Source organism: Citrus sinensis, chromosome 9 (assembly GCF_022201045.2).
Source record: "Citrus sinensis cultivar Valencia sweet orange chromosome 9, DVS_A1.0, whole genome shotgun sequence".
Lineage (NCBI taxonomy): Eukaryota > Viridiplantae > Streptophyta > Magnoliopsida > Sapindales > Rutaceae > Citrus > Citrus sinensis.
In genome coordinates, this window is record NC_068564.1 from 31,200,649 (window position 1) to 31,216,384 (window position 15,736).

At 33.4% G+C, this 15,736-nt stretch overlaps 1 protein-coding gene across 1 annotated transcript; it reads right to left on the reverse strand.

The window, feature by feature from the left end:
* Nucleotides 1–303: 303 nt before the first annotated feature.
* On the reverse strand, nucleotides 304–13,730 carry LOC102629662 (uncharacterized). The gene is made up of 25 exons (XM_052433538.1): nucleotides 13,520–13,730; nucleotides 12,528–12,645; nucleotides 12,369–12,431; nucleotides 11,250–11,351; nucleotides 11,001–11,169; nucleotides 10,811–10,909; nucleotides 10,148–10,294; nucleotides 9,135–9,174; nucleotides 8,852–8,909; nucleotides 8,645–8,727; nucleotides 7,983–8,081; nucleotides 7,769–7,884; nucleotides 7,556–7,674; nucleotides 7,022–7,092; nucleotides 6,507–6,612; nucleotides 5,765–5,904; nucleotides 5,505–5,663; nucleotides 5,319–5,422; nucleotides 4,880–5,055; nucleotides 4,077–4,266; nucleotides 3,248–3,347; nucleotides 2,184–2,352; nucleotides 1,237–1,319; nucleotides 1,039–1,115; nucleotides 304–783 (listed from the first exon to the last, which is right to left on the reverse strand). The coding sequence occupies exons 1-25, from the start codon at nucleotides 13,580–13,582 to the stop codon at nucleotides 612–614; spliced, it is 2,823 nt and encodes a 940-aa protein (XP_052289498.1). The 5' UTR covers nucleotides 13,583–13,730; the 3' UTR covers nucleotides 304–611.
* Nucleotides 13,731–15,736: the final 2,006 nt, after the last annotated feature.

The window sequence follows — 15,736 nt, forward strand, 5'->3', positions numbered from 1 at the left end:
TCAACGTATGCATTTTAATGACATCTTCACTTTTAACAAAGTAAGGAGATCCTCACAAGTGAAAGACTAATATATAATTTTTTCTAGTGAAGACATTCTTATTTTATTAAAGTGAATATGTTACTAAAATATAAAAAATTGAAAACTGTGTTTTTTCTTTTTTTTACTGGCATTCTCATTTTGTTAAATTAGCGATTATATATAAACATAGATTTTGTCAGCTAGAATTACTTTAATGAAAACAAAGCCAATACAGGCGTAATGCACAATGTACCAATAACTCAATCGAAGAGGCCAAAAAGATTTCTCAGTCAACTAGTACTTTTTCCCGGATTTGTAAAATTTCAATACAAGTAGAAGATTTTGATACCTACAGGCAACTATGACTGGCTACTTTGACCTGGTGTTTGCGACTGCATTCTACTTCCTATCTCTCTTATCAACTATCATTTGAACATGTTGCTACTTCCCACAGGAGAAAAATTAATGTATCACTATATAAATATCGGGGAAAAAATTTGATATCATCATTCCCCTCAGAAGACCTCCAAAAATCATTGAGCTAATCAACACTTCACTTTGCAACTATGATCTCTGCTCAGGGTCGGGTCTCAATTGATCTTAGGCTTTGGTCGTCTTGGCTTCAACAGAACATAGAGAATGCCCAAAACAATCAAGAAAGCAGGAATTGTTGTCAAATCAAATTCCACATCTACTTTCCTATCTCTTGTGCAGTGAATTGGGTGGAGAAGGGCTATGGTTGCATTAACTTGATCAACAAACCTGCATGAGAAATGAAATTCCCATATTAGTCAAGGTCAAGTACGATCCTGTAAATTCAAGTGCTTGCCAAATTTTTCATATGCCCACAGAAGAAAAGGGGGGGCACAATAGCCATATCAAATCAATAAGCCAATTTATACAACACAATGAGCACATTTCAAATAATTGGTCTTCAGAGAACCCCAAGTAAAAAACCCGGGCATCTTTGCCAGAGTTACATCAGCCTATCTCAGGAGTGCTACTGTGTCGCCATACCCTTTCGATGCATCCTCTAAGGTATATAGCTGTCTCATGGCATCTGCATATCGCAAATCTCCAGTAACAGTTGAAATCTGAAAAGAAAAAGATAGTAAATATCACCTACTTAAAATTAAAATTTCTCTCAGAATTTTTAATAAGTGAATAAGAATGGCTTCTGATTGCTTGAGTAAAGTACAAAACAGATGTACTCACTCTTCTCCAGAGGCTAACAACATAATTATACTTGTTCACCAGCTCGCGCTCCTGAGACTGGAAGAGTTTAAATGTCTTTTCAGCTGTTTTGCATTAAGACTTCAACAACGGACACCTCAGTTCCAATACAAGAATTGCAGTGAAGTAATGTTTTTGCACAAGTCAACAAAAATAAACAACAGAGAGATTTCAGATTTCAGCTTGCAACTTTAACTTCCAATGTGTCTATGCAGATTAAATATAGGTCGAAATATATTATCTTATAATATAACACCCACGATCTCAGGCGCACTCACAGTCAGATATTCAATCACACAGCTCTATCTAGATCCAGGACAAAAAAAAAAGTTTCTAAACACGTTTTAATACATGGCACATACGAATGGCTGCCACTATAACAACATTCAAGAAAGCATATATTCGCATGTAAATGTGATAATTTATACAGATATATGGTCAATTACTACTTCGTGCTTCTTTCTCAGATGCTTTGCATTAAGTCTGAGCACGTGTGGAAACATTTGTTCTACTAGCAGCACCAAATATGTCAATGTATTTTAGAGAAAATGACACTTTAGAGCACCACAGTTTTCCCAAATTCAATTAGGTCCCTCTTTTTAGGTATCTGCCACTTCCACCCCTGCAGGTATTCACTACTGTCAGGAGGGATGCTACCTAAATTATACTACAAATGGATATGTTTATATCTCATACATTTTTCTTTTCAGGTAAACCTCAACCAAACGAGGGCCTTAACATTCATATCTCATACATGCATATATGTGTATGCATAAATTATTCCAGTTGTTTATTTGCCAACAGGTTCATACTTCCCAAAGATTGTAGGTCTGCGTGGAGCTCTTGTTTCAAATTTAAACTTTCTAAGCAAGTTTGGGGACAATATAGGTTATCCAAAAAATAAATGAAGTAATATATTAAAAGGATACTTGTACGCTCCATAAGTAGAAGATGAATGGCTGAATTGACGGTTTGTATTGACTCTTCTAGTGTTGAAATGATATAACTCCGAGCAATAGTATCAGACTGAAACTGTGATATGTGCCAGCCTTGAGAAGTGATAGAAAAAGGATTGCAACCCACAGACCATATCCAATCCTATAAAATTGAAAGCAACAGACAGCAATTCAAGATGTGAGTACAATACAGAATTCTTTTAAGCAGTATATGGGGTATCCATAAAAACCAATTCAGGCAAGCATATGAACACACCAGTCGTTCATCTATCAACAACCAAAAGCCATGTTAAAAGCATATCTAAACCAAATCCTTCACTAAAAACCTATGCGCATCAAAACCACATTAGATTCAATCGCAAGCTATATTAAATTAAATTTCATTTCGATATTCAAAGCACAGCTCAAATATCAGATGGTAACTTCGAGCAAAGATTCTAGCACAACATTACACAATTTTTTTTTTAAATTCTGAAATTATATTAATAAGAATAAAAATACAAGGTTAACTACAAATCCACACAAGCACCATGTTTCACAATTGACCCTTAAAAGAAATCCTAAGTCAGTCAAATTGGTGTTTCTAAATCAAGGAAGAAGTACAAAAATACAAAAACAATCAATTTGACTGGATGGGTAAATAAAATGTTAAGGGGTTTCTAAAGTGTGAAAGCTTGTCACAAGTCAAGTCAAAGGTTACCATCATCTAACTAAGGATGTTGATAGAACTTTAACATACTTGCCGAACTATTATGTGTTATTCTTACAAGAGTAAAATGCAAATTCAGTCCCCAATAAAGAGAAAATTATCAAAAACGAAAGATCCTGTCTTAAATTACATGGGAAAAGAGAATGGACAGTCAACAATGGCTGCAAATACCTAGACCAAATTAAGCATTTCAGTATTTGAGCAGTAAAAACAGAACACAAGTTACAGCTACATACTTTTCAAACAAGTAGCTCATGAGTCATGATGTGATCAGGTAAACTACAAATGTATCAGAGTTAAGTAATTCCATATCCTAGACAAAACATACCTCAATTGCAGTTTCATGCGCCTGACTGTAGACAAGATGAAGGGGGAGCAAACCAGCCAGATGTTCAGAAACAGAAGCCAATGCAGCTTTTATAGGACTCCTGTAAAAGAGAATTTAATAAATACAAAAGTCCCCAAGCCAGATAGTGTACCGTGAAATTTCACTCAACAGGCAACAGTGTCATTGACGGACTTTCTTGGACGACTTAAGTCTCTTCGTTTGAGTTTCAAATTCAAATGTCATATTTGAGAGAAATAGCATTACCATGATTTTAGACAAAAATTGTCTAGGATTTTGTAATTAATGACAATAACCAAAAGGCTGTTAATTAGTCTCCTCAAGTAATAGTGCAATACATTCTAAACCAAATATACAAGACATCTACAACTAGAACAATATAAATTCTAGGGCAGCTCAGAAGCTACTCTTGCGGACAATCTTCCAAGTTCCACTAGAAATTCACTCCACAGTAATCCAAAGACCAACTAGTCCAAACGAAAAGTAAGTGGACCAGCCGCTATCCAAGTGGAAATACTGTGCATTCTGAGGTGGCAAGGGAGTACCACAACAGATCATCACTTAAGCCAGCACAATTAATCTAATTTCCTTCCTCAGTTTTGATCCATAATTAAATGCTACTCCACAAAATAGTTAAATGCACACACACATGCATAAACACAAGTGGATTGAAGTAGACATTTCGTGATGCTATTCAAAGTCAGCTTAATTGAAGAATCCCAAACTCCGACAGTATCCATAAGAATGTTACCAAGACTACGCTATATAGTAACTCTGAAGAAAGAACTCAACAACAAAATTACAAACTAACCTTAAATCCCATAAAAGTGATTGCCCGTTACACTGCAGATGGCTTTCCCATGATGGCTCCTCTGACTGGACAACGATAACCATGTCAGAAAGTGCTTTCGCCTGATAATGCTTGTCAACTAATAATGGATCCCCATGGATAAACCAGAAGATTGGAACTTCCAGGGTGGATCTGCTATGTGCATGTGCCCCTGAATTATATGAAGAAAAATTGTATCGTCAACTCTAGAAGGCAAGAAAACCAAAAACCTTAAATTTATCAGTAATAAGACTTCTATGACAGGTCAGGATTTGAGGTAACAAAATTCTCCGCATACCTAACTAAAAAGAGAAAAAAAATTAACATTAAATGGAAAAGGAATGTACATTAGCATGTATATTTACTGATAAGAACAAAACAATCATGAAATTGACCAATGAACTAGTGCCATGTACATTAGAGGACAAAGAGCTTCATTGAATTCCCATGCATTCAATTAACAAAACAAAAGATCAAACCCAAAACAGTCAAGCAATGAGCCAAGTTGGAACAAATTGAATTTAAGTTGAACAAATTGAATTTAAGTTGAACAAATCTAACCGTAACCTGCCACATTGGCACATTCAGTTGGGTTAAATTTTAGGACGTCCAAACACACACCTTTCCGTCGTATTTGAGTGATTGGCTGGCCTTTATTCATTAAGATAATACATTGGGATTGTCCACCAATGCAAGAAACATGAATAGATATATTGTTTCATGTTAAATTGGGTGACGTTCAAGAAAGGGGAAAAAAGAAAAAGCAATTTAAGGAAGTAGATAACCTTTAAGAGAGTCACGATCGTTCATCCTCTGCAACTGATACTGGAGGATCACAGAATCAACATAGGAGCGGACAGTTTTTCTATACGTTCCATTCACTAGCAACATTGGAACAGCTGCTGCTCGGCGTGCCACTGAGAATGCCATTGCTAAAGCAGGATCCTCTGAAAGCGTTAACCTATAATGCTAATAAACATCAATAATACTCGGAACCATATATGTAATAGTTGAAATGAAAGACCAACTTATCACCTAGACCAAGGACCAAGAAGAAAAAATTCAATGGCAGTATCTTATTGTTAAGTTGGTCAAACATAACACCAGTGTAACCATACAGCAGATTAAATGAGACAAAAAAGACATCAGAGCGAATCAGTATCCAATGCAAAAAGTGGATATAAGGAGAGAGGGTGAAGAAAGAAGACAGTTCAGAGTGCATACATGCGTGGGCTAAATACAGGTTTCTGTGAAGGTAACAACAAAGAGGAAAGCCCATCCATTAGAGCTTTGAGATTCACAGGCAATTGCTTGACTTGTCTAACTTTCTGCATCAATAAAATTAACGGGGTAAAGATGACTGCCTGATTTTCAAAAAAGCTCCATTGAATAATCAAATAAACATCATACCTCTTGCGTGATAAAAAACAACTGAAAAGATATAGTTTCATAATAATGAAATGCACCATCAGCAATTGAAGGCGATATGATGTGTCGCATAGACCCCCACAATGTTGCACCTAAATGTGCAAGAAATGTATCCCGTGCAACTGTGTAGTTTTGAAACTCCTGCACAGATGCAATTTAGAGCCGGAGCTTCCAATGTTATACGTAAGGGCAAGACATAACTTAAAACAGTAAAAAAGTATCCAAGCCTTGCTGTGGCATACCTCATGAGTATCACTGAAAAGATTCCAGTTTTCCATTCTTCTCAAGGCCTCTATGGCCTTCCTCTTATGATTTTCGTCATATTCTTCACCTTCAAAAGACTGAAGCTCATTTTTCAAATCCTGCATTCTCTCATCGAGCTCTGAAATGATAGAGATTATGAATTGTTTCACCAACCACAATATATAAAAGAATTGCAAAAATAAACCATTTTATTGCAACAATCCTTGCATATTTCTCCAAACACGCTATTATTACTTCAAAATTTTCACTTCAATGGGACATGAATTGCCACATATCCATCTATTCTACTCAACAGATTAGAAATTCCTTAAGTCGGCAATAACAAAGGCAACATTTTAACTTCTGTTAACTTCAATTACTAGACTGTCGACTAAGTTATATAGAAGGTTAGGCATTCAAGGTTCATTTTGGGCTAAAATTTCAAGTTACAATAACCTGACCCTTTTCTAAATCATCTAGCTCTTACTTTAAAAGATTTGATGACTGAAAAAAGAGCTAAATAGACATCCGCTGCAACTGAAGGGTGATTATAAGTTAAAAGAAAACTAACAAAGTTGGCTGCTTATGCCTCCTCTCCACTAATTACCAACAGAGAACTCAAAAGAAGAAATAAATTACACACACACACGCATGCACGCACGCACATATAAAACACCTAAAAGAATATACACAAACACAGATGCTCTCAAGCAGTTGAAGTACAACCACCACAATGAGTACCTTCACAAAGAGCAAGCTTGACTTTCCTTCCTTTGCAGTGTTTGAAAGCAAAGAGCTCATAAATATCAATTTCTGCTAGAAGAATATCAATGGCCTGATGGTCTTTCTGTGACATTCAAATGAACAATCAATTACAACTGAAAATCATGCCAGAACTTAGAAACCATAAAACTAAAACATTATCTATCCACCTGGGCTCTTATAAATTTAATTTCTTTTGTATCCAATTCAACAATGTAATCCTATAAATTTCTAAGCACAGTGCCATAACTTAGAACCACAAAATACTAAAATAAACAACTCATTCAAATATGTGTAAAGCGCATTCCTACAAAGAGTAACTAGAAATCTAGGATCAAGTTATAATTATAATTCCCTTTGCAAATATTAGCAAAATACTTTCCTCAACTTCAAACACCAACAAATTTTGGACAGGTATTATGTTTATTAAAAAGGAAACTGAAATTGAAATCAGACAATTTCAGTCACTTCTTATTTCACTATATATCGCATACGTCACCAAATACTGCAAACTTCTCCTGAATGGCATCTTGCAAGCGATCTTCCGCTTCATCTTCGGAAATTTCTGGTCATAACCCAAAAAAAAAAAAAACTAAATTAATCACCAACAGAAAATCTGTGAGAACATGCACATTGAGCTCAATGATGCATGCCACCAATATCATAGAGGCTCAAAGTCTAACCAACCCAATACAAATCAACTTATTTAGCACTTCATGTATCAATTACTTGTCGTATAAATACTATGATATTATCTCAGTTTTCAAAAATGGAGAAACAAAATTCATAGAGAAAGTGAAAACAGAGCAAAGAATTCAGTACTTGGTACCGCTTTAATCATGCAAGCAATAAATATCAATATCTAATGTTGCAAACAAACATTTATGTTTTGCTGGTAATATTCCAATATCAAACCCGCATTATTTACTTTATAACTAACAAAAGATCTATCAAAGCCAAGCAAATAGCATAAGCGTGCATGCATAAAATTAGATATGTATTGGTGAACGAGAAACTATTGAAAGCACCTTCAACTGCACCAATTGTCTTCCCCACATTTGGTAAACTAAACTCTGTCCGAACACCTTCTCCACCAACAGCAGGGCCCCATGAGAAAGGACCAGCAGTTAAATCAATAAACGCCCACCTGAGACATTCCTTCAATATCAACCACTCGGTATGCTTAATTAAAGTGTGTAAGCATTTGTGTGTGATATAAGAAGAGAGAGAGAGAGAGAAACCTGTTATTTCCAATCCATGAATCAGTCAAACATTCTGCATGAAGATTGCTCAAGTCCCCAGATTTTAATTCCTTCTCAAGAAGAAGTTTCAAATCTTCATTCTTCCCTTTTAACAACTGTAAACATAAAGAGAGAAAGAATGCTTACTGAATATTAGCCACTGAAAGATTTACCAATACTTCACCAATGTGATTTTTTTACCAAGACCACACACCTGTAAAACTTTGCTCTGGATGATATCAGCAGTTTCCTTTCCTCGATAAAACTTCTCAACATTGTTAAGTGCATCTAGGCAAATATTGTACCATTCAGCCTATAAATAATAAACCAATTACAACAGCCCTTAAGATATAAAGTACAACAAAAAATGAAAATGAAGGTCAAATTTTCCTATTAAATATGCAAGACTTTTTTGCTAAGGAAACATTGATGATTTTATTTTAAACAATAAATGACAGCATGAATTATTTATAAATACACCAGGGTTTTATTATCATTCATTTTTTCTGAAAAGAAAAATAAGAGAATTCTATTAACAAAAAGAAGGCAGTTAACAGGGTTATGAACTGTAATAATTGAAGTATGATACAATAACAAGAGAATTCTCCAGATTTACAGCTCCAAGAGGGTGTGAGAGCACGCTTTCCTAAGAGTATTCTCTCTCTCTTTTGGACCTACAGAACCCTATCTCCTTCAAACATAAATATTGATTCCAGCATATCAGTTTCTTTCTATGAAAAACTATGCAATCCTCCATCACGGGAAAAAATGTTCATTTGCAGCTGAATACACAGTATTCAAGAAAACACCACTGTGAGGTAAACAAATTACTTTAAGATTATTCAACCTAACAAATTATGAAAAGAGAGTACTAACAGTATCAGTGTCCTCAGCAATCGTCCACGAAAATTTCATCATTGGATGCTTTTCATACAAAGGTCTTCTGATCTTATCAAGTGCTGCAAATGGTTTAGTATTCAAAATATGTTAAGTTTGGAAAACAATTAAAGAATCATAAATAGAACTTCAAATATCTCCCACGATAAGATGAAAATAAGAACATATTTGGATTCAGTTTCAAACCAAGAATACTCTCTGGAATATTCCCCGACTGAAGAATTTTTGTTTGCAGGTCCTTGTTCTGTTAAATAAGATAATTGTAAACAGTAGTTCTTTCAACATAAATAAGGCACGAAAAGAAAAAATAAGTGTCCTAAAATTCATAAGAGAAGCAAACGCAGCAAATTTAATAAGTGTTTAGTTTCCTGTGAAATGAACGGGCATTATGAATAACAATATGACAAATTATAAAACCTCTAAAAATGGAAACAGTAATGTAAACAGCAAAAATGATATTTAGAAGTACCTCTTTCAGAAAAGTTATTTCTGAATCAGACAAACCCCTCCTGAAAGGATTTCAAAATTAGAGATTTGCAAAAACAAAAATAAATAAACGCATACAAAATAATTTTGGAAAGAAACTGAAGGAAATCTAAAACAGTAAAACATAAAAAAAAACAGAGAATTTATGAGCAATATCATTAATCAAACTATCATGCATATAACAGCTTAAAAGAACCGCCCAGGAAGAAAAAAGATGTATAGACACACACACATTAATATTTGATTTTGGGTTGAACATATCAAACAACCTAACGAAATCATCAAACAACCCAAATGGCTCAATATCACAATAGGTTCCACATCAGCGCCATCTGGGTGTGCTATTTCTTTCAAGCTTGCAGGGTCCACATGATAAAAGGCCAACAAGGATTATAATGAACTAATTGTGGTCAAGTACAAAATCATACCAAGCTAGGAATAGGGCTTGGCATGAATTTGCAGCAAAAGTCTACCCCAATTGTCCAACTGCTGGCTTGAGGGTTTTGGCTAAGTTATTGAGGAAGCATAACAATTGAAGCCGTAGAAGAGGTAAGTAACTTCAACGAGTGATGAAAGACAACAGAGCTCTAATATCAATTGATGTAGGGCAAGAAAACTCTACTGCTAGGCAAAGAAAGAGAAAAGGAGACACTTGGGGATAAAGAAAACAACTGTGATAAGCAAGTCCCTTTTTCCTTATTCATGTCATTGCATAAGGCATATAACTGGCTGTGTAACAAATGCTTACAATAGAAACCCTTAAATTTGTATCTTGAAACTAAATGAAAATGAGGGAACAAAATCTAAATGCAATTAAAATAAAAATACACATGAAATTTAACTATATCCATAAACATAACCCTTAGTTGATTGATGAAACAATAGCCAGTAGTTCTGTTTGGACCGTGTTTTAAAAGGTGGCATACATTGTATCTTATTGGTCTCTCGTGCACTCAAAATAATTGAAAATATAAATATCATTTCAGGAGTACTTACCGATAGCCATATCTAGCTCTTTTCTCATGCTTGGGATTTAAAATGAAAATGTTATATGCATTTTCAAGCTGAAGATAGTCCACAAGGCTAGTGAAAAGAACATCCATCATACTAACATCTACTTGGCAAAGAGCATCCACATCATCCCTGTCAGCAATGAGCTAGAAGTTAATTAGTAAATTGGCAAGAGAGATAAACTTCAGAAAAACATAGCTCTGAAGAATGAAAATAATTGTTCATGCTCAGAGGAGCCATTTGATTATAAGGTTAGTTTTTTTATCCAATAGTTCAACTAGCAGCTTGAAACATATTTATCCAATCTCAGCAAAGCTCAATCTCATCACAAATCCAAGCTTATTAATGTGCAAGTGCAACTATGAGAACTTTTTATTCTTCAATTGTGTCAACCGAGTAAGGCACAAACAAAAGCCATAGGATAATAGAATTAATGTCAGAGATTAGGTGGGTGACACATTATGCATGGGCAAAACAATGAAACCAGAATGATGAAACCAAGTTATTAATGGCTGTAATAGCTTAATGATATTGTTGAAGATGAAATATAGAATAAGTTGGTCTACTCTAGTAAAGAAGTGCCCTGTTGTTTCTCTCATGGAGACAAATTATCAGCTATAGAAAAATTGCTGAAAGTCTGAAACTAACCTGTTAGTAGACACATCATCTTTGCAGGCTAAAACTTTTATGGCATGCTCAAAGACAGAAGTAACCTTTTCACCCATTTTTATGGCATGAACAGAAAAACTGCACAAGCGGTAGAAATATGCAATCATCCCAACTTGATGCATAGGAAAAATATACTATTTCATTAAGAGAAAGATAAAAGGGACGATACTTGTAATTTATGTGACTGATGGTAGGAAGGTGATGACGCTGCCCTTTATCTACACTAGTTCTGTAAAACGGGGCGAGAACTTCTCCAATTGGTGGAACTCTTGTATGTTCAAAGATGTGATCAATTTTCATGAACCAACGTTCAAGTTCGTCTGGATGAAGCTGGAAATCTGAAGAATTAAAAAGCATAAGCCATCGTTGCAACTAAAACAGGCAAATTGAAAGAAGAAAAAATACCAACATTACATACCTTGGTTACCATTTCCTTCAAATCCTATAAAAATGAAATTCACGGGAACTGGAAGATACATAGAATCTACTTCCATAAGCTTTAGGTAATTTGCAATATTACCTGAAACATGAAATAAGAGAAAATTTAAAAGGCACTGGTATTGCTCTTATCCATAGTGTGATCCTTATTTCCAAATTGATGCTGTAATAGCTTCGTTCGTGGTAGTGCATCGAACTTCAATGCAATAAAAACGTTGAGCAAGTACATCAGGCTTAATGAGCTAATGAAAGAAGCTATTCTTTCAAAAGAATTCAAATTTAAGTAACATCTCATTTTAAAATCTCAGCTGCCTATTTATAGTTAATTTACATTATAAAAGAATTGAGACAAGAAAGCACAGTTCAAAATTCACCCAAAGATTTTCATAGTTCTCATTTCAACTCAAAAAGATAAGCAGAGACTGACACAACATTCAATAGTTCCTGCATCCATCAATATGCAGCATGAACAAGAACAATACCAAAAGACATCCAATCCAAGTTTAGAGCTTTATCATAATCGATAGACATAAACGTCCAATTTTTCGAGCAAGCAACAATGTACAACAAAAGGAAAACTAGATGGATGCTTGAGTTTAAAAATAATTAATAGTAATTTGTGCACAGAGACGATAGCATTAAATCAACAATCGACAAACAACATAGAAATAACTAAAAGTATTAAGAAAATTGAGGGAAAAAGCAATCTATGGAAATGACTCAATGAACAAAGAGTTACTAGTCTTCTATATCTTCGGCGTACTTGCTCAGCAGTCTCAATACAGTTACCCCAATAATTGATCACCCAAAAGCTAGGGTGAGAATAGCAATTAGCCATTAATTCCCCAAGAATGGTCTACAAAATGGCTACCCTCAAAGATTATAAGAAAGCCCTCGAGCCCAAAGATACTTGAGAGAATTCAAAGAGAAAATATATTTAAAAAATTATTAAAAAAAAAAAAAAACTCTCTTGTTATTATCTAATTATCATGTAGACAGATATTGTTATTGTAACAGTACAAAAGACAAAAAAAGCACAACATAATTGTTGCTAACTTTAATGAAGGCCCATACAAGTTTGAGAAACTCAAATACCTACCTGCTCTGGTGTAATTGAGAACGCCCACTCTGCCAGGACTGGAAGATTGCAAATCATCAAAATCTGAAAATCATTGATCATAAAATAGCAGATAAACTATTTTCAATTAATCTCAAGAAAGGAACTTGAAAGAATCATACAAAAACGAAGGAGACATACCGCCACGTATAACAGATTCACTCCAAAATCTACTCTTCTCTCTAAGGTTAAATAAAGAGAAAACCGATGATCTGCCACTTTTGCGAGATGGAGATCCATATGAGCTGGATGCTTGGAACTAATAAAAGCATAACCCCAGAATCAGTTCTATAAGGTTCTTGGAAAAAAGATTCAGACAAAGGAAAACAATTCAAAACCATTTATCTTTAAGAATCTAGTGAATATGCCAAGAGAAGTTAAAGATTTGTTCATTAAACAAAGATAGAAGTTCAATTCAAGAAGTTCAGGAAAAACATCTGTAAAATTCATTTCCACAACATCAAAATTTATGAAATGATCTTTGATTTAAAAAGATGCACACACCTAGAACAGAAATAACTCTATCCTCACTGTTAGATATACTCTGTATCTCAAACTAGTCTTGTTTTATTCTAATTTGAACTTTGTCATGTACATGAACTGTTAGCAAGTACTCATTTAATCTACCTTCATTTTCAACTAAACAATTAAAAAATGGAATATTAATTCACAAACAAGCTTTTTTTTTTACTAGACATATGCTAGGCAATCATAATATTCTCAAACAAAAACAAGTTCTGATTTTCTAATGAAAAAAAAAAATCCAAAACAAATGCTGAAATTCAAGTTTTCAATAAAAAGTAGAAGCCAAATTAGAGAAATTCGGCATTAATTAGAGAAATACGTAAATATGGAATCAAAAACCCATATGTCATGAACCTTAAACTGGTCTAGGACAATTATATTTCAAAATCTATCCCATAAAATGAAAAAAAAAAAATCAACAGAGACATTTCAGTCTGTTGGTTTCAATATACAAGCTTAAACACATTTAGTTCTTCGATTCTGAATAATAAAATACTCGGCGAGCACATTTCGCAAACCAAAACGATGCCAGATTGTAATAGTAACGAAATTGAGATATGAACGAAGCGTAATTGACAGTAATCGAATTGGCTGATACAAATACTTACCAACAGAAGAAGGCAAATGAAAAAAGAGAAGGTGGAGATAGTATGAGATCTACGACGATCCATCTTCTTCTTCTTCTTTGACTCTCTGTTGATCAGTCCAGAGTCCACACACGCACTTCGAACAATGCTCGAATTCACTGTGCTCGCTCGCTTTGATTGTAAATTTTTACTGCGACTTGCGAGAGATGGGGATTTTGTGCGGAGGAAAAAAAAATTAAAATGTTTCAAAGTCTTTGGTATGGTTTAACAAATAGTTATAAATATTTATTTAATTTGTATCAAATTTTTTATTATTTAATTATTTTTTAATAAAATTTTTGAAGATAAAATAAATTTTTTACCTCTATTATTGAATATTTAGAAGTAGAGGTTGAAATTTTTTTTAAAATATTATTTATTTATTTAATAATTTAATTTCATTCGTTTTAAAACATAATTTTAAAAATCTTACTTGTTAAAATAATTTTATAATTTTTAATAAAAAAATTTATTAACAATCAAACAACTAAAATTTTTAGATAAAAACTCTATTTTAAAAAATTTTACTAATAAAAATTTTATTTAAAAAATTATAGTAGATGAAGCCTAAGAAAAAAAAAATATTATATCAGATCTCCCATTCAAAATTATAAATTTATAGGGTAATTTTTAAAAATCTCCCCTGAGGTTTGGGCTTGTTGCAACTTGCAAGTAGATGGCGAGAATTTGTTTATTTGTAAAAAACCTCCTACCGTCAGTTAATTTTAATATTGACCGTTAGTTGACTGTGCAAAGATAATATTACCCTTAATAACGATTTGTAGACAGAAATAACTAAAAAAAATTAAAATTGTTGGCTATTTTACCCTCTTTAAATTATTGATATTTTTTTAAAGTTCCTACAAGAGAGATAAAATTAAAAAATTAAAAAATTCTCTTTAAATTATTAATATTTTCTTAAAATTCATATAAAAAAAGATAAAATTAAAAACTTAAAAATGAAATAGTTATAATCTTTACCTATGATTGTAAATCTTTAGAATTGACAAGGATAAAATTGTCAAAAAATAGGGTTTGTACTTTTCATGCCAATAATTTTAATTTTTTTTTTAGTTATTTCCGTCTACAAATTGTTGTTAAGGGTAATATTGTCTTTGCACAGTCAACTAACGGTCAATGTTAAAATTAACTGACAGTAGGAGATTTTTTATAAATAAATAAATTCTCGTCATCTACTTGCAACAAGCTCAAACCTCAGGAGAGGTTTTTAAAAATTACCCTAAATTTATATATCATATCTATGCTGATGTGGAATTTAACTTTGCAACGTTAGGTGTTGGATTGTGCATTGTTGTTATAGGAGTTAATTGGGTGGGCTGAAGCCAGTGGCCCAAAAACCTTGGTCCAATTGAGCGATATTTATTTAATTAGATCATTATTGTTTTTGAAAGGGAGATAATAATAATTAATTGAATTATGAATAATCATTAAAAACATAAAAAACCTAAAAATGAAGTTTGCCCAAGTTATGGATGTTAACGGGAAGTAATTGAAGACTAAGTAAATAATACAATTATTATAGAAAGTATGAGAGCTGGATCTTTAGGTCACAAGAGAGAAATATCAAATTGATTTCAATTGTATTAAATACAAAGCTTCGGGATTTTATTTATAGGATATCACAACCAATTAAAATTAGCCACGCGTATAGATATATGTTTTAGCCAATTAGTTATGTTTCCACGGCTAACTTAGCTACTTGACCTAATTAGCTGTCTTCATAGATGACTTAGCAAACTAACCAAATTAGTTAAGTCAATGTGGATAAACATCTATCATAACACTTCTCTTTGGATATCCACTTATTTATGACAATTGTACTTGACATTTGTTAAGGAAAAATTAATTGGAATAAAAACCCAAGCAAAAAAATTACATTATGATAAATCATAAAGTAGTTTTGAACGTGCTTCAAGACTACCTTGTTAAATATCCTTGCCAATATAAAGTCCTAGTGGAGAAAACCCCCATCAAAGGGGAAAGAGTACAGTGCACATATATCCAGTTTAATTGTGGAAATTCTATTATTGTTAGAAAGTGCTCCGCCTGATGGGTGCTCCCCATGATGATCAACTCGATAGTCTATTTAAACGGCGCATGTCAATGCCATATACTGTCTTCTCAAATGTTTATGTAGGTTAAACTTTAGTAAATATATATGCAAAGGAGCGTATCTAC